This window comes from Zonotrichia albicollis, chromosome 17 (genome assembly GCF_047830755.1).
Source record: "Zonotrichia albicollis isolate bZonAlb1 chromosome 17, bZonAlb1.hap1, whole genome shotgun sequence".
NCBI classification, from domain to species: domain Eukaryota; kingdom Metazoa; phylum Chordata; class Aves; order Passeriformes; family Passerellidae; genus Zonotrichia; species Zonotrichia albicollis.
The window spans coordinates 1,455,504-1,474,819 of NC_133835.1; the positions used below are offsets into that span (position 1 = coordinate 1,455,504).

Genomic DNA, 19,316 nt, shown 5'->3' on the forward strand with positions numbered 1-19,316 from the left:
CACTCAGTGTCACAACCCTGAACCAGCTCCTGCTGCAGGAATGAAGGAAACTTCAGTGCTGGGAAGATACCCAGAGAGACTTGTAGCAATTTTCAATAATTTATCTTTCAGGCAAGAACACCATTTCCCTGTATTGTGGATATTTTTGCAGCTATTCTGCAAACACTGTCAGTGTCCACTCACTCTTGCCTTTCAAGTCACTGTTTACCACCCTGCAGGTGACCCTCTTCTACAAAGACATTTTAAAAGTGGTTTGAACAGTGGTCTGAAGTTCAGAGAACTCAGCAGAACACCACATTAATTTACAGAATATTAAGTTTTATGATTCTGTTCCCATTCTCAAGCACTCAGTTGGCACCTCAGGCTTTCCTTCTATTCCTTTTTCAGAGGCCAACTGAGCTCAGCTGAGGGGTGTGAGGAACCTGCAGGTCCTGAGGGAAGGGGTTTGGCACAGGGACATCACCCAATGCATTTGCAAGGTAAAACACTTGCACTGCAGCCCAGGGGGCTCTGTGCAGCCCTGCAAGGAAAAGCAGATAACAGCAAATCCTCTATGGGGGATGAGGAACTCCACACAGCCCTATTCTGAGAGAATAAACCATTTCACAGTGACTTGCTCATGTAATACAGGAATTTGATGAGTTAACTGTTTAAACAAGCCCATGAGTAAGGACAGAAGCAACCTACTCTTCCAGGAAGCAACCTACTCATAGCCTTTCATGGAAATCTCCAAATACTTGGGAAGTTCTTGTTTTGCTGTACTAAGGGAAACTTCATCACCCTTCCCTGTGGCTGTAGTTCACTACACACACTGAAAATATTAAATATGCTACAATATAGCTAAACCTACAAAGCATGCACAGTTTGAAGGTGAGATTTTAACTCCTTTCCTGAACAGCCTCTGTCTGCCCACTGCAGCCACAAACAATGTCAATCCCAGACCTTCAGGCAGTTGTTTTCTCCTCTACAGGAACCTGAGTGCTGGAAGGCAGAGTCAAGCAGCCTTGGACCGGCCTTGCAGCCACCAGGACAGATGTGACCAGAGTCAGGAGAGAATGAAAACATCTCCTGCCCTCTGTTTTTCTAAGCAGTGCTGGTTAAAAAGCAGATTTTAGCATCTTTAGCCAGACAACAGCTACTTTAAAAACAGCAGCAGTGTAAAATAATACAATATTAATATTAATCATAAAATGAATATGATTCAAGTGCAACTGGCCTTTCAGTCATTTTTCCCCTAAACAGGACATGTATCAAATGTTTCAGGGGAACAGACAAGGTAAAAAAACCCCTTTGTCTTCATGCTAAGAGCTGCTGTAGCCTTTCATCCTGAAGACCCAGCAACCCAGAAGAAAAATTAGAAAAAAAAAATATAAGGATGAGTCTGTCAGCAGAGCTGCTGGAAAACAGTTCTGATCTTTTCAGGAAAACAGCCAAAAATTTCTCTCACACTGAAGAAGTCAACATGTTTGAGCTTCCACATTACACAAAGTTCTGTCCTTTCCGCCTGAATACAAGGTTGCTTAAAGCAAGCAAAGCCCAAGGGAGCTGATAGACTTGCCAAGGAAGTGTCAACCCTGAGACATGACAACCTGGAGCAGCCCCAGCCAAACTGTGCAGGTGCCATGCACAGGTCCCTGCTGAGCAGTGGGACCAGCACACAGCACCCCAATCTCACCCAGAGACACCCCACAAACAGGGGAAATCTGCTTGTGCATCCCCCAATATCAGACATTACAAACAGAACAGTTACAGGTAACAAGCTTCTGTGTGTTGTGCTTCTTTGTATGACAAAGCCCTCTAACAAAACCAAGAGATAACTGGAAAGCATCAGCTCCCTGCTTGCCAGGCCAGCACTGACACCAGCCTGCCTCCCATTAATCAGGAGGAAGTTAGTTAATATTTGAGTAGGCTATTACAGCTCAAGGCACAGGATCGAGTACACCGTGCCATGCTCTCAACCAGACTCCTTACAAAACAGTTCAAACAAGATAAAGCTGAAGACAAATGCACAGCAAAGACTGTACAGGGCAGAATACACCCTCACAGTGTTTTGGTGACAAATCAGGGTATTTGAGGAAACAGGAAGTTGCCCTGGTTTTGGCAGAGTGGAATTAAGCCATGAAACAAGTCCAGTTCTCTGCTAACCCCTGTCTCTGCTGAGCTCCCACAGACTGTGCTGGCTCTCCTGCTCTCACCACCCAGCTCACCCCATGGGTGAGTTTTCACACAAGACACAGCTGCCTCAGGAGTGCTGCAAAGGCAGGAGGCCCCAAAAAAGCTCTTCCAAGTCACACCCTGGTGCAACACCAGCTTTTCTGACTGCTGTCAGAGCTGACACAGCTCGGTGTACCTGTCCCCAGCCCAGCAGCACCATGCCCAGGATGTGAGCCAGTGGGGGCCTGGGTTTGTAGCACCACAAGCATTTGACAGCAGGGCCCACAGCACAGCAACTGCTGGACATCTGGGGCTTCCTGGTGTTAATTTAAGCGAGCTCAACAACACATGAGGAGATGGAGACAGTTTTGAGAAGGAGAGTATATGAGATCTTTTCTGCCACCACCACTCTGGTAACAGCCTTGAAATCACAGCTGTAATTCAGGCTCATTTCAAAGCTCCATATCTTCTCTGAAGTCTATTGAGCTGTTCTGCTTTCTGCTCCAGCTATTGATTACTGGGATGGATGGGGTGAGGGAGAACATGAGCCACTGCCTCCCAGCCACTTCTCAGTGATGCCACATCTCGTGACATCACGACTGTCTCCATGGTGACACAGCAACACAACTGAATTGAAACAGGAGGAGGCCAATTAGAACAAGAAAGCTCTTTTGTGGCTGGAACCATAGTAATGAGCAGAAATAAGAGAAGCTTATAAAAAAGACATGGCTGTAACAATAAAAAGCTTGCTTTTAGCTTGCTAGGTGAACCCCAAACCATATCTATATGTAAAATCCTTTCTACACCAGGAAACCAGGATACCACTAGCTGCATCCCCAGGTCCACAGAACGCCTGGATCCAAGAGATCACTTTTCAGCTCCCCTCTGTTGAGTTCTCCTCTCCACTGGAGCCTGCTCAGCCCTTGAGCTCGAGCAGAGCACCCAAGCTGAGGTGCTTTCAGCCTCCACAATCAGCACACACACGTGTGCGGGGGCACACACAAAAGAATCCCAGCCCAGGCCGCCAATGCACAGTGACTCAGCCAGCCAAGGCTCCACCCTCAGGGATGAAACACACTCCGGGTTTGGAATGGATGACATGAACAAGATCTGGGCCCTCTAAATATCTATTCTGATTTATTTTCAACCTCCAAATGAGAGACACACAGGAGCCATCTCAGGCAGAGCCAGCAGCACCATGACAGTGCCAAGTCTGACTCCAGCTGATCGGCGCAGGTTGGTCAGGAGGCACTCGCTGCAGTCCCACAGATCAGGCAGCTGCTCCACTGCTCCAGAGTGGCCAGAACCAACACACAGCTCTAGGAATTCCCCAGGGAGAGCAGCTGCTTGGAGTGTTCCACAGTCAGGCCCTCAGCCTGAGGCACCTAAACTGTGGCCATGCATTCAGCCCATTAAACACCAGTGACATGCCGCACACTCACCAGAGTTTTCTTTTCTCAACCAAGCCTAAAAGCTGCAGCAGGAGGGAACAAGCTGAGCACAAACTTCCCAAGAAAGGAAGCTTGAAGGTGTGAGGCACAGCACAAAGTCAGGGCACCCAGAGCAAGGAGAGAGCAGCCAACAAAGCCACAGGAGCACAGCAACTCTGTGCACACTGGAGGTCAAACCTGCATGGGAAACGCTGCCTCCCACAGCTCCTGGGAGCAGCCCTGTTGTGCTCCTCTCCTGCAATTCCATGGGAAAGCGAGGCATGCAATGCTGCCAGGGCAGGCAGAGCACACAGGTCTCTGGTCCTGGCACCCTCATTGCACGAGGAGGCAGGAGCAGCAATCTGCTTGGCAGCTGCTCTGTGATAAGAGGCACAGCTGCCCAAAACAGAGTCACTTAGAAAAAAAAAAAAAGATGCTGAAAAGCACCATAAGAATTAGGACAAATTAGATTTAACAGGTGCCCTCAACAATTTCTGCAGAAGCAGTTTTTGGTCCTAATCCATTCAAGTGAGTCTTTGTACATAACCTTTGTACCAGCCCCTGCATCTGTCAGGTGAGGTTATTTCCCATGCAGCAGCAGAACCTGAGGTAAGGCACTAACAGTGACAGGGGCTCTTGCTGGGATTCACCATTAAAAATGAGCCATCCTATGGCACACACCTGAGAAATGGGACAATGGGACTTCCTCAAGCCACTGCCACCTCTGAACACAGCTGGTTCAAGCACGGCTTTTGGCACACGGCTTCTGCAGAGCTGCACCTGAGTGGCTCCAATTTCCAAATGGTGAAAACCCTTCAAAAGGTTTGGATTCATGTTTTAGTATATTCTAGACCCCGTGTTCCTGCTTTACCAGCTCCTTCACCCAGATCTGCAATCACATGCACCTGCTGCCTGCACACACCATCACCCACACCCAGAGCATGTTTGCTAACAGAGCAAGAACTAGCACAGAGCAAAAAACATGATTTCCTCTGTGAACCAGGCCTTGCAGCAGTAGAAAAATCCATCAGCTACAGAAGGGAAAGAAACAGGCAGAAGCAGAAAGAATGGCTTTGGAAATAACCAGCCTCTAAAGTTATTTTTAGAGCTGCCTCCCCCAACACCCAAGATATTCAGAGCCGTTCAAAAAAAATATAAATCAAAGGTAAGCGCACAAATAGCACTGCCAGGAGCAGGCAAACAGTGCTTCAAAGTTACTGCTGCCACCAGCAGCGATGGCTGGCCTGCTTCTGCTCCATTCAGGCAGGCTCCTGAGCCTGGGCTCTGCTTTGCTGTGCCACAGTGGGCACTGCACACGGTGCCAGCCGGGCACTGCTGTCCGAGGGAAAGGACAGCGCCTCCATCCCCTTGGAAAGCACACCGGTACAGAATCAATGAGACTGGAAAAGACCCCTGAGACTAAGTCCAGCCTGTGACCGAACATCATCCTGTTAACTAAACCAGGACCGAGGCCCCTGAGCCGCCTCCTCTGAGACTGAGTTCAGCCTGTGACCGAACAATCATCCTGTCAACTAAACCGAGCCCTGAGCCCCTCCTCTCCCGGCTGCCCCATTCCCTTCCCTGGACAGCGGGGTGACAGCCTGGGGCCGTGTCCCTGCGCACTGACACAGCACAGAGCGCTCTCGGAGCGGCACTCGGAGCTCACCCGGCCCCGCTGTGCCCCGCGGGCAGCGCCCCAGCAGCGGCGCGGCCCGGCCGGCGCTCAGCTCGCCCTACGGCCCTGCTGCAAAGCGCGGCGGCCGCAAAGCGCGCCCGGCGGCGGCCGGGGCAGGGCAGCGCCCGGGGCCGAGCGGGATCCCCCGGCCCCGGGACCCTTCCCCGGCCACTCCCGCTGCGGCCCCCGGAGCAGCACATCGCCCCCGTGCGAAATCCGCCCTGGGCCCGTCTCGCCAGCAGGCACCGGGCATCTCCCAGCTCCGGCTCCCGGGCGGCTCCTGCTGTCACTGAATCACTCGGGCTGGAAAACACCTCTGAGACCTGTCCTCACCTTGTCACCGGCCCAGAGCACCCAGTGCCACAGCCAGTCCTTCCCTGCACACCTCCAGGGAAGGGGACTCCACCATGTCCCTGCGCCAGTGCCTGACCACCCTTTCTGTGAGGAAATTCCTCCTAATGTCCAACCTAAGCAGCTTAAGGACAGTGTCCTCTCATCCTGTTGCTGGCTGCCTGTGGGAGCAGCGGCTGGTTGCTGCCCTGAGGACACCACGGAAGATGTTCTCTTGTATCTCTTAACCTGCACATTTCATCAGTCTTGATGCACTACAAAGAGGAATTAAAGCATCCCACAGATGCCAAAAGGCAGGGATCCCTCCTGGCTGGGCACACACAGAGCCCTGGTGTGACAGATGGAATGTGTCAGAGCTGGGCAAAGCCTCACACAGCTGGGACAGCCAGCAGCAGCCACCAGAGCAGGGTGACAGCAGCCACAGCTCCAGCAGGCCTTTTGGCTGCCCTCCCCAAAGCGCTGATCCCCCAGCCAGCCTGGTGTGAGAACAGCTCCTGGGAGGGAGCAGGGCCCGGAGGGCTGCTCTGGCAGCGTCCCCTCAGCACCTGGGTGCTCTGCAGCACTCATCTCCAGCAGGGCCCTCAAAGGAGCAGCGATAAAAGTTAATGTGTGGCACCACGCTGCTGGTCGTGCAGCAGCGAGGAGATTGCAGGGTGACAGCAACGCTGACACTGAGCCTGTGCCAAGAACAAAGGCCAACAGCAGCAGCACCGTGGCCAAGGCAACAGGCTGCTGGTGAGCAGGGCTCTGCTTCCCAGCATCCAGGATTCCCTGCTCAAGGCCTGGCGCTTGGCACGCTGCAAATCTAAGCATCACCGAAACCCAATACTTTGGAAATAAAGTAGCTGCTTTGTCCAGAACCAGGAGCTCAGGAGGTGCAAGCACTGTCCAACACCCTTGTACTTCCAAGGGATCAGACTAAACACTGTTTCAGGCACTGGGAGAAGTTTTCCAGCTCCATTCCACCAGTATCCACCTCCCCAAAGCCACCCTCTCCCCAGGAAAGCACCAGCCCAGGCAGTACAAGGCTGGGCATCACAGCAGTCCTGCACTGCCAGGGAGCTTACTGTGCTCAAAGCCAGAATTCCCAGTCTGGGCCTGCTGCTGGAGGGGCAGCTCAGACTGGGAGCTGCTCAATGGAGCACACCAAAGCCTGGAAGAGCTCCTGCACAGAAATGCTGTAACCCCATGTTTGGGGCACGCTGAGGGACTGGAAAGCCTCAGGGTTCAATCAAGGGAAAGGAGGGCCCCCAACAAAGCAGCCCCTGCCGTGCCCTGAGCGCCCTGGCAGGGCCATGAGCTGTCCTGCACACATTGTTCTCCACAGGGCAGCACGGACCAGGCTGGCAGCCAAGCACGGACACAGCTCCTAACGAGGGCCTGCAGCAGGGCCCAGGCACTCCCTCAGGGACAGCCCCACAGCAGCTCTGGGACACCTTCTCTGGCCTCAGAGACAGGTACCTGACTTATGTGTAAGGCCTAAGAGGGATGCAGCATTCACACTTCAACCTCTGAATTTTAACTTCTAATTCAATGCAGCTCTAGATAAGCCTACTCTGGGTATGAAGTTTAGGCTTGGAGATCCCTCCTGCACACAGCAGATGCCTGGCTGGGCCCTGTTCAGGTAGGTCTTAACCACTCCCAGAATAGAAACAAAACAAGACAAATAATACTTAGAAGTTTGACTAATCTTATGAAGAGAACTTGTAATAAAAATTCCCTTTTATGAACTCTTAAATAGCTTTCATCAAACATCACCTTGCACTGTGACAGTGCATCAGCAGAAAGGCATAAGCAACTTCTGATCTCCACTTTAATTCCAGCTCTGACAGACCAGCACTACAGGTAAGAATTTATCTTTGAAACATTCACCACTCAAGTTTCTTGGTCAAACTTCAAACTGGAGAGACAAAACAGCAGCTTAAGCTTTGATCTCTTGGAACTAGGTTCAGAAAAGATGCCACCACAGTGAAAAGATTTTCACTGCAGTGAAACCTGGATGTCTTAATGAAGAGCACTAAATGGGATACACAAGGCTGACTGTCAACACACCCTTGATGTAAATACCAGTGCTAAGGTTTAAAACTTACGCACATTCCTTTTCAAGTACTGTTGTCTGATGCACCAAGCTACAGCCTGGCTCGGGTGAGTCTCCTTAGAGCCTGGTTTTATGCTCTTGGTGCTCCCAGAGAAACTGAGAAACTCCACCCCTCTAGACCCTGCAGAGCAGAGGGGATAACCCAGTTCTGCATGCACTGTGTGCTCAGGGGATGCTGCAGCACCTGTGCAGGCATCAAGCACCCTGCCTGTGTGCCAGCAGGTGCATGTACTGGCAATTCACACTGCAAGGCTAAGGAGGAAGGAAGGAGGAGAGATGTAGATGTACAGAAATTTGGGAAGAGGCCTGGCAGTGCATAACCCACAGCCCTGTCCTCTACAGAAATGCAGCAGTCTCCAGTTTGGGGGACCATTAACTCCCCTAGCAATGCTTGTCACCTTCTGTGACAGCAGACCAGCAGCCTCACTGGGCTATGGCAACACTGGGACTGGCCTACCTAATGCTGCCCATATAATTAGAGACCAGACTCGTGTGGGCAGACAGATCTGAGCACTTACCTGGCTGTTTTCAGTGAAAATCACAAATACTTTTGCAATGGTGCCTTTTGCATTCACCAGGCAGACCCTAGCAGAGCAGAAGTTGTTTCCTCTTGCTTCTCCAGGGGACAGAAGGTTGATACTTAATGCACCGATCTGCACCAAAGGGCCAGCAATTAATTAATTCTGCAAGACAAATTGAAGTGGACAGAATTTCTGAATATTTTCTCCTCTCCTAAACTGGCCCATCTGCAAATAGTTTAACTATTGCCTGTTTAAAGGCAGCTTATGCTAAACCCTGGTGTCATTCTGCACCCCACTTCTTCTGACCAGGTGGGAGACCAGGGGAGAAGGGAAAGAAACTCATTTTTCCATGAGCTTCTGGAGAGACCCAAATTCCCAATTCCAGCCCTCACAGAACTTCATCCAAGGCCTGAACTCTAATCGCCTTTCACAGCAAACAGCAATCATACTTAGCACTGCTCCCCTCCCTTTTAAATCTGCTCTGATAGAAAACACACTGACAACTTTTCACTGCAGAAATTACAGGGGATTTTTCTTGAACAAGGCCACCCGCCTGCACAGCCTTAATCCTTCCAACTCACATATGTCCCTGTAACTTGCACTGCTCTGAATCCAATTATACCTCCTCAATCCATTAAAAAATATTTGAGGCTGTTGTGCAGGTTGCACAGAGCAAGAGTATCAGCTGAAGAGGCACATCCAGGCTCTGCTGTACCCTGGCTCTGCAGGTGTGCACGAAGTGGGTTATGAGAAAAATTAAAGTATCACGGTGACTTTCACACAATCCAGTGACCAGCTCACTCCAGACCATCCCAGTCTGGGCTCAAACAACAAGAAAATCCATACAGGAGACAAGAGCTGACACACAGCTGTTTGTAAATGCCTGGCTGTCATTAGTTACCCATGAAAGCTTTCACATTTCTCTTGCTCTGGCAGCACGCACGGCCAGGAACGCGCTCACAGAGCAGCAGGTCTCCCGTGCATCAGCTGGGGCAGCAGAATAACCTTGAGCTGAGCACTCAGAAGTGTCCACAAACCCAAAGTGCACACACAGATCAAGCACCCGACCACTGACACACAGATCTGTGAGCAAAACAAGCTGACAACGTGTGCTGGGACACGGCTACATCTCCACACAGGACCTGTGGGGCTCCCAGCACACTGTGCTTTGCTGATCCCACTGGACCGTACAGACAGACAGCCCACACTTCCCTTATCACCTTTGCTACCCAGGGTCTCCTTGTCCTTTCCACGCTGGCATAATGCACAGTAGTTACACTCCAGCACTTCCCCAGAGCCTGGGGCCCTCAGCTGCACCCCAAAGTTACACTGCCATGACAGAAGTGGGATGAAGTAGCAAGCCAGATGCAAAATCAGCATGTGGCAGTTTGGTGTTTGCACCTTAAAGATGAGGTTTTAGGTTTTCCACACCTGCCAACAACAGACAAATTCTGCAGATAACCCTCCTTCAAGTATCTGGGTGCAGACACACATCAATACTTATCTGAAAGTCAAAGAGACTGAATTTGATCAATAGTTACACTTTTCTCCATGCCTTCAAGCACATGCAACTTCATAGCACCAAATGCCTGTTGGAAGAGCAATTACCAGCAAAGTAATTTGGACCCTCTGGAATCAAGTCTGCCAACTTACACGACTTGGCAATCTGGCTTGTTATCATCCCACATGATTGGAATTTATTTTAGGATTCAATGCCACATGCTGTGGGTTTTTTTTTTCCTCCCTTTTCTTCTTTTCCTCTCCCAAGTGACAAGCTACAGCCTAGGATTCAGAGGTCCTAATTCCGTTCTCAACCACATTTCCTGCCCACCCTGGGGTCAAGGTCTTTGTAGAATAAGTGATATTAACACTACCAACAGCATCCTGCAAACAATCCTCCTTTTTGAGCCTCTTAATCAAGACTGGAGCACAAATTAAGGGCTACATCTACTGACTGCTCACAACCAACCGCAACATCCTCACCGTCCTGCAAAGCACACTAAAGCCGGGCTGCACCTGCAGTTAAATCCCCAGGGGTTCAGCCTCAACTCCTGCACAGGGTGAGCCTGGGCTGCCACACCAGGTACCTTCAGCCAGGACCTGTTCTCCCAGGCTAAAAAAAGAGACTTTTCAGAGCCAGCTCTGGGCGGGAGGTGCCAGCTCGCTGCGCTGCGAAATGTCAGCCTTCAGCTCCGTGCCTCGCCCAGACAATTCCCTTTTCTTCTCCAGGCGAGGAAGAATCCGAACGCCTCTCCAAAGAAAGGGCCCGTGTCCCCCGGCAGGGAACCCATTTCGTGAAGCGCCGCTTCCCTCCCCGCGGCACCCGGAGCCTCCGTGAGGGCCCGAAGCGCCGGGCCGGGCACCGGCCTGACCCCGCGCGGCCCCGGGGACGGCTCCAGCGGGGCTGGCAGCGGGCAGCGCCCACCCCCGCCCGGCCCGGCTCCCGCGGCGCAGGCGGCATGCGGGGGAGTAGGAGGAGGAGGATGGAGCGGCCCCCGGAGCCCGGCCCGGAGCCCAGCGGGGCGGCCCCGGCGCTCCCACGGAGGCCCGGGACGCGCGTGGGAAGCGGAAGGGGCGGCGGGCCCGGCAAGCGGCGGAGCAGCGGCAGCAGCGAGGGAAGGAGGGAGGGAGGGGGCGGCACCCCCGCCCGCAGCCATGCAGGGCCCGGCTCGGCCCCCCGCTCGCGCGGTCACTCACATTGCCTGAGGAGCTCCAGACACAAAGCCATGGGAGACACAAAGAGGGGCGGAGGGGACCGGAGAGACGGGGGGGGCGCGGGGCGAGGGCGCTCGGCCCGGCCTGGGTCCCGCGGAGGGGAGGAAGAGGAGGACGAGCCGCCGGCGGGGCCGCTCGCGGTCCGGGGCCGCTCCGGCTGCTCGTGCGGCCGCCGCTGGAGAAGGGAGGAGACGCGCGGATCCGCCGCCGCACTCACCGCGCCCGCCCGCCGCTCCGGCCGCGCGCCCGGGCGGGGCCGCGCATTAAACGGCCGCCCCGCCCCGGGACCGCCCCGCGCCGGGCACGGCCCCGCCCCGCGCCCGCCCCGCCCCGCCGCTCTCCCACGGCCGCGCGGGTCCCTCCGCCCCGCTGGACACGCGGCCGGACCCCCGGCAGCACCGAGAGGGGACACGGGCGGCGGCGGCCGCTGCCTCAGCGCCGCTGCCGCGGGGGGAGCCGAGCGCTGCCGAACAAAGCGGGCGCCGCTCCCACCCCACGCGGGAGCTTTGTCTCCTTGTCTCGGTGACATCTCCCCAGCGCGGCCGCGGTCCCACCCACGCGCAAACGTGGGTTTGGCTGAAGGAACGCTCCCGCTTTCCCCGCTCCAGCCGCGGAGCGGGCGCGGTGGGACCCCCGTGGGCGGCGGGGCAGGGGCGCAGCCACGCACCTCCTGCAGCATCGCCGAGAGGAACCCTCCGGTGCAGAGGGAAATACATGGAAAATGAACAAGTGGGACGAGGAGGTTTCTTTGTGGGTGTTTTTCCCTGGTCCTAGATTTGCTGATGGAGTTCTGCCCCGCTGGGCGTGGGGAGAGGGATCGGAGGCTCAGCGGGTGCGGGCGGTGTGTTGGGGCTGTGCTTTGAGCCTCCCCTGGGGCTGCCACAGCAGGGCTGATGGAGGACACAGGTGTGGAGGGGAGCAGGGCTGGCAGAGCGTGCGGCTTGCGGGAGAACCTGCTGGGCAGAGCCACGCGGGTCTGCGCCCCGGGCACAGCCACGCTGGGTGCTGCAGGAGCATCCAGCTCTATCCCTCACATCTTGAGCTGATGAGCACAAGGCTCCCCTGGCCCTGGACAGCTCTGCGAGGCCGGAGTCGTTCTGTGCGACCGAGATGGGCAGCGGGTGCGGGCACTGCTGGTGCAGGGCCCTGGGCAGGGCTGGGCCGTGCGAGCCCCAGTGCTGCCCCTGCCAGCAGAACGTGTCCTGCCCCGGCCCCTCGCTGCCACCACCACTCCTCGGTGCTGGGATTTATTGATGGCTCGCTGAGCTCCCAGCACTCGGAGAAGGGCTGGCGTGCAGCAAGGAGCGATCAAAGCGCCGTGGGAAAGCGCCGAGCTCAAGCGCTGCCGGCTCCGCAGGCAGGACCGAGCCGCCGCCGCCCTCGGCGTTCAGCAACTGAATCGCTGCGGATTTGCTGCTTCTGCTCTTGGAAGCAGCAGCACAATGGGGCTGAGGGAGAATTTGGTCACAGAGTCAGCCCTGAGCTTTGGGACCCTCAGCCTAGGGTCTCCCCACTCCGCTGCCTACCAAAGAAAAAAGGAAACGTGTTTTCAGTTCAGGGTCTCCCAGGTAGCTCTGAACTGCCAGTCTCTTCCTGAACCCTCACAAATACCCAGGTCATGGCTCAGGAGATGGAGAAGATAATGGGAAAGCATGAAGGAGAAGAAAAGCAACCCAAACCAAGACATACACAAAGAAACCCTCATTTGCCTGCACTGTCTGACATCCTGACAATGCTCCAGGCTGTTTGCAGAGCCTCGCTCAACCCCACCCAGCCCCGCTCTCCTGGCACAAGTGTGTCTGTCTCAGCTAAGGCTGTCCTTGGCTGCTGAGGGGACTCCCCCAGAGATGGCACAAGCCCTGTGGCTCTGGGGAGCCACAGAGAGGCTGAGCATCACCAACAGAGGGGACACAAAGGGGCACCTGTGACTGAGTGGTGTCAGGGCAGCTCTGTGCTCACCTGGGTCACAAGGACAGCCAGCTTGTGGGGATGCCATCAGGCCCCTTGGCCTGAGGAGAGACCTCAGGAGTCTGTGTGCCTGACACAATGCCCTCCAGCCAGCTCTGCTCATGGGCAGAGCACAGCACTGGGCACGGACTCCTGGTGCTGCCCTCCCAGAGCTCTGAGCGAGCTGAGGCACCCCTTGGTGCTTTGGCTTCTCCTCTCCCACGAGGACAGCACCAACTCCCTTTCCTGCTATCAAAGCTGATAAAAGCAAGCAACAAGAAGGACTTGTCTTTCTGACCATGTCAGCAAAGGGAAATGCTGGCAGCTGCCTTTGTTTCTACTCCTTTGTAGATGATCCCTGCTGGGAGAAGGCAGGCTGGGCCAGGACCTTGGAGCCGTGCTCACCTCCCGTCTGTGCCAGCACAGCACCCACAGTGTGGCTGCAGCCGCCCCTTCCCGGGGACCTGGGTATTTCTGTGGGCTCAAACCCACTGCAGCTGGTTCTGGGTGCCAGCCATGTGCCTGCAGCAGGCAGCGAGCTCACAGCCCTCGGTGCTGCCCGTGGGAGTGCTGAAACCTGGCAGCACCAAGAGGACACATACAGGCAGGGATGGTTTGGGCTCGGGGGTGGAGCCGAGGGCAGGGCTGTGGCCGGGGCACGGCTTCCGGGGGAAAAGCAGCGCTGGCTGGGCACGGGGCGGTGCTGGAGTTTCCATCATAACAAGGGACAGATCAGAGGTGAAAAATGAATTGGCAAATGTGGACAGAAACAGCTGTCATGAATTTCTTTTTGTCCCACAGACACATGAATACATCCCAGAACGTGTGTGCGTGCCCTTTTTTCCTCTGCAAACACTGATGGAGCACGCAACAGAAATCTTTCCCTGGCACACACACATACACACACACACACACGCTCTCCCTCTAATCCCTTTCCTGCTTGTATGTCAGAGAAAGCTATTTCTGGAACGTGAAATCTAGGTCAAAAAGAAGGAGAAAATCTGAAGGGAATGATAGCAGTCCCTCCCAAAGGCTGTGTGGGGTCAGCTCAGGCCGATGGGATTAGCGAGGGGCAGCAGTGGTGCTTCAGCCCCAGCCCGGCCATGGCTCCTGGCCTGGTGTGAGCTCCCTGTGCCTTCCCACCATGCTGCTTCCCCACACAGCAGAGAAGGCCATGACAGCCAAGAGGAGTGCAACAGAAACTGCCTGCCCACACAGAGCCCGGGATCACGGCACACCGAGGAGGAGGAGGAGGAGGAGGAAGATACACGACTTTCCCAGGAGCTGTGGAAACTCATCCCACAGTGAGCCAGCCCTTGGAGGGGGCAGGCACTTTGTCCTTCCTCCTAAGCACAGCCCTGCAGCCCCTGCAAGAGCATCAGTGCCAGGGGACTGTGTGCCTTCCCCCAGCACAACCATGGGCCCTGAAGCCAGCTCTCTCATTTAGTCACAAACAGGGAAACAAAAGCAGTAAAAAGAAGACAGGAAGCAGGTGGGAGACAGAGGGCAGTTGTTCTGTCCCAACCTTTGGGAGTATCTCTCCCAGGCAGTGCTCTCCTGCCCAGCCTGGGCTTGGAAAAGTTCTGGCACATGGAGGGCACAAGGTGTGTGCAGCCCTGGCCTCCCTGCAGGAGATCTGGAGACAGGATAAGGAGCTGGACACCCGAGCTTTTTGGGAGCAGGCTGCTGAATGCCAGGACAGGATGCTCTGAGCAAGGGTGGTGTTACCAGTTGGCACAAGGAGGCTTGGGAAGAGCTTGAGTAGAACTGGCTTGGTGCGAGCTTTCCCTGCTGTATTTGCTTGCTCACCTCTGCTTGCCTGTTTCCCCTGGACATCAAATACTCTGCTCTGCATTGCAAGCAGTCTATTAAACAAGTAATTCCCAGAGCTGCCTCTAATAAGCAGGAGCCGGGGCTGGGGAGCCCTTTGTGGTGCTGGGAGGGGCGCGGCTGTCACTGCACGCCTGGCAATTAGAGGAATGGGTTCCACAGGGGCTTTTGAGTCTCCGGCTGTGCGAGGCACAAAGCTTTGTTTAAGGCTGATCAAGGGCAGCTCATCATCTGTCTCGCTGGCTGTCAAACGGGAGCTAATTGCCTTGTAATGTGCCGGTGACACAGGCATTAGTGGGAGGAACCGGCGTGGCAGGGGTGTGACAGCTGTCAGCTCTCCCCCGTGCTCCCCACACACCCCCGTGCAGCTTGCTGCCCCTCCTCCTGCCTCAGGCGGTGCCCAAATCCCCCTGCTTCAGCATGCAGCCCCCACACGGCCCTCAAGCAACAAGAGGCCTGTGTTGGCCCCAGAACTGCTGCTGTGGCTGCTTTAGGATGTGTCCCTGCACAGACAAAAGCGTGGTGGTGCCCATTGCTCTGGGCTGGTGCACAGATGCTGGATGAAGGAAGGTGTCCCTGGGATGTGTCTGGCTCAGGGCTCTTAATGGTGTCATCCCAGAGCCCTGCATGGAGCAGAGGCCACAAGTGACCATTACAGCTGCAGGTGACAGTGCACCCACCACCCCTCCCCGTGTGCCCAGGCTGATGCCACCAAGCTGCCACCTGCTGCTTGGAGGCCCCTCTCCTACACCACCAGCCCTCAGAGCCTCAGGGGTGCACAGGAAAGGCCCTGGGGGTACTGGCTGGCAGCAGCTGAACATGAGCCAGGCGTGCCCAGGTGGGCAAGAGGCCACATGTACCAGCCATGGGGTGGCTGTCCCCTGTGACTGTCCCCTGTGCTGGGCACTGGTGAGACACCTCATGTGCTGTGTCCATGTGGGCCCCTGTGACAAGAAAGACATTGAGGGGCTGGAATGTATCCAGGGAAGGAAACAGAGCTGGGAAAGGGGCTGGAGCCCCAGGAGCAGCTGAGGAAGCTGAGGGGCTCACCCTGCAATAAAGGAGGCTCAGGGGGGACCTCACTCTCTACAACTCCCTGAGAGGAGGGTGCAGCCACGTGGGGATCAGGCTCCTCTTCCAAGTAACAAGCGGCAGGATGAGAGGAAATGGCCTCAAGATGCACCAGGGGAGGTTTAGGTTGGTTATTAGGGAAAGCTCTTCATGGAAACGGTGCTCAGGCACTGGCACAGCTGCCCAGGGCAGTGATGGAACACATCTCTGGAAGTGTTCAAAAATCTTGTGGATGTGGCACTTGGGGACATGGGTTTGTGGCGGCCTTGGCAGTGATGGGTTAACACTTGGATTCAATGATCCTAAAGGGCTTTTCCAATCATAATAATTCCATGATTTGCAAGGGAACTGAGCCCAGATGGCTGATTAGAGGTGTGAGTGCTGTCCAGATGTGTCTCCTGCCTCCCACATCCTGTGCATGCACAACCACAGATGCTTCTCTCTGCTCCTCAATCCTCCACCAAAACCCTCCCCAAGGCCCAGCAGCCAACGTGAAGGGCTGGAGGATGCTCTGGGAACCAACAGAACTGTGTTGGGTCATGTCAGAGAGAGGTAGCACCCAGGCATTCTGGAAGCCCCCTCTGTGCTGTGCCTGCTGCTGCTGCCCAGTGCCAGCCTGGACCTGTGGCAGCACTGAGAGCAAGGACAGGGCTGGGGGACAGGGGCAGCCAGGTGGGAAGAGTGGGTCACAGCAGAGCAGAGAGGGTGGCAGGAAGGAGGGACCGGGCTGAGCAAACAGCCCATCCCTCCCAGGGATATCCTCCAGTTCCTGCCTCATCCTGGGGACCTTGACTGGGATGGCTCTGCAGCTCAGACCACTGAAGGGAGATGTTCCATGCCCATATCTCTGGGGAGGAAGGCCTGCAGCCCATTCCTCACTCTACCCAGAGTCAGGATGTGCTATCTTCCCGTGACAGCCCATCACGTCCCATCCCATCCCATCCCATCCCATCCCATCCCATCCCATCCCATCCCATCCCATCCCATCCCATCCATCCCATCCCATGCCATCCCAGGGCTGTGGCAGCTTTGCCCACAGCAGATGAGCTGAGGCTGCTCTGAACCCCCCTTGGTGCCAGGGCTGGTGCTGAGAGGCCCCATCCTGCTGGGGACCCATGGGATGGGATGTGCTGCCTCCACAGACAGCCCTAGGGAGGTTCTGCATTGCTCCTGCCTGCTCTGCCATCTGCCTTGCACCATGAACAAGCACCACCATGTTGAGGAACACCAAGGCATCACCTTTGGTAACCAGTTCCCAAAATTATCCCCAGGATGGGACCTCAGCTCCTCACACCCTGTGCTACACCTGAGCCCCATCTGAGCACTGGGGCTGGCCAGAGCTGGGAAGGGCACAGGCTGCCTTGGAGAAAATGATGCAAAGGAAGGCAAATCAAGTGACTTGGAGCCTCATGGAAATGCTGCCATGGCTCAGCACCGGGATGGTGGGCTCTGGGGCTTGGGGAGGCTTGTTGGTGCCTTGAAACTCAGTGCAAGCCAGGGATATTGTGTTCTCTCTATGTGTCACCACAGAGTCACAGAAGGGTTTGGGTTGAAAGGAGCTTAAAGCTCATCCAGTCCCACCCCAGTTCCGGGCAGGAACACCTTCCACTACACCAGGGTGATCCACACCCTGTCCAACCTTGGATCAGCCTGGTCCAGCCTCAGACACTCCCATCCCTGGGGCAGCCACAGCTGCTCTGGGCACCCTGTGCAAGCACCTCCCTAACCTCTGAGATCTTCCTGGGGCCTTCTCTTTTCCAGGTTGAACATTCCAAACTCTCCCAGCCTATCTCCAGACCAGAGGGGCTCCAGCCCTTGGAGCATCATCTCCGTGGTATCTTTGGAGTTGCTCCACATCTTTCTTGTGTTGAGGGCCCCAGAGCTGGAGTCAGCTCTGCAGGAGGGGTCTCATGAGAGCAGAGCAGAGCAGGAGGAATCTCCTCCCTTGACCTGCTGGTCACACCTCCTTTGACACAGCACCCAGAGCCCGTCTGCCATTCCAGCACCCACACCCAGCTGCTGCCCATCCTCTCGGGCACACAGCAAGCCCCAACACGGCCCAAAAGTGACGCTCAGCCACGGCTGGGGATGCAGGCACCCGAGCCCAGCGCCTCGCATGCCCGTGTCCTGGTCCCCGCACGGCGCGGCACTCACTGCTGTTGGTGGGCAGGGTCCTGCTGCCGCTGAGGCTGCCCGTGGGCGGCGGGGAGATGGAGCGCACGGAGCCCGTGTCGTCCTCCTGGGAGCAGCCCGCCTGGATGGCGCGGAGGTAGCTGTGGCTCCGGGATCGGAAATAGCTGGGCAGGGGCAGGTCCAGCACCTCCGCGGCCGCCGACTCGGCCTCGCTGTAGGTGGAGTCGCAGACGGGCTCGTACTGCTCCCCCAGCTCCGGCTCGGGTGCCTGCACGGGGACACGGCAGCCCGGTCAGCCCCCGCCTGCAGCCGCCCTTCCTTTCCCTTCCCTTCCCCTCCCCTCCCCTCCCGTCCGTCTGTCCGTCAGTACTGCTCCTCGCCCTCCGGCCGCTCCTGCAGGTCCCGCTCACAGCAGGTCCAGCGGTCAGTGGTCAGTGCTGCTGGGCTCTCTGCTGAGAGAGGGAAGAGGGCCCCTCCCTGGAGGGGAGAGGGTCCCAGCTTGTGGAGCAGGGGACACTTACCAGCACAGTGCCTGAAACACCCCCTGTCCTGCTGCTGAGAGCTTGTGTGGCCAAAATCCCAGTGCAAACTACCAGGGCCCTGTCCCAGCACAGCTGGGATACCTCAGCCTCAGTGTAGCCCACCAGGGCATGCTTGCTCCTTGGGGGGCAACGTGGGGAGACAGCAGGGGAGAGCTGTGGGCTGGGGGACAGCCCCCACACTTGCCTAGGGTGGGTCTCAGAATCCACCCCAGCCCCATCCCTGGTGAGGGCCAGGAGAGGGCTTGGTTGTGGCCAGGGGTGAGCAGGGCAGGGGCAGCTCTCCCACTGCCCTCCCCTTCTCCCTCCTGCCCACAGCCCTGCCTTGCTGTCCCCTGGCAGCTGCTGGGGAAACTCAGTCTTGGGAGAGGCTCAGCCAGGTCAAACCAGGCCCAGCCCAGAGCAGACTGGTCTGAAATACAGGTGAGAGATGCTGAGACTGGCCCTGTTGCCCACATCCATCTCTCCTGGCCCTTTCTTTCTCCCGGCACACAAGGACATTGTTTCTGCCCAGCACTGGCATCTGAGCTCCACGAAGTTTGGCTTAAGAAGTTCATCTGCTTTCCCCTTAAAACTGAGGGTCCCTAAGCCCCTGCTGGGCCCAGGACTCAAGCTCTCCAGCTGCCTTGCAGTGCCTGGGTAAGGAGTGCTGTCTCCTTCTCCTCTTTTCCTTCTCCTGCCACTGGCCTGGGCATGGGCTGACCCCAGAGCCCACCTCACACCCTGCCACGGGTGTCCAGGCTGGCCCCAGAAAGCTCCATGAGGAAGGATGAGAGAAACACCAGTGGGACAATACCTGCTCTCCATGGGTAAATATCTGAGGGATAAGTGAGGGGGGTCCAAAGATCTGGA

General features: G+C 56.1%; 1 protein-coding gene across 8 annotated transcripts in view; it reads right to left on the minus strand.

The window, feature by feature from the left end:
• The window catches only part of DLGAP4 (DLG associated protein 4), a 155,974-nt gene that overhangs the window by 28,606 nt on the left and 108,052 nt on the right, over positions 1-19,316 (minus strand). For 5 of the 8 annotated variants that reach the window (XM_074553675.1, XM_074553674.1, XM_074553673.1 and 2 more), the window contains 2 exons: positions 19,261-19,311; positions 17,947-18,193 (listed from right to left, as the gene is read on the minus strand). In XM_074553675.1, coding sequence (XP_074409776.1) covers positions 17,947-18,193; positions 19,261-19,311 — 298 coding nt within the window. Of the gene's footprint in view, positions 1-10,926; positions 11,156-17,946; positions 18,194-19,260; positions 19,312-19,316 lie in introns of those variants that run through there. The other 3 variants (XM_074553676.1, XM_074553679.1, XM_074553680.1) reach the window with 2 other exon arrangements.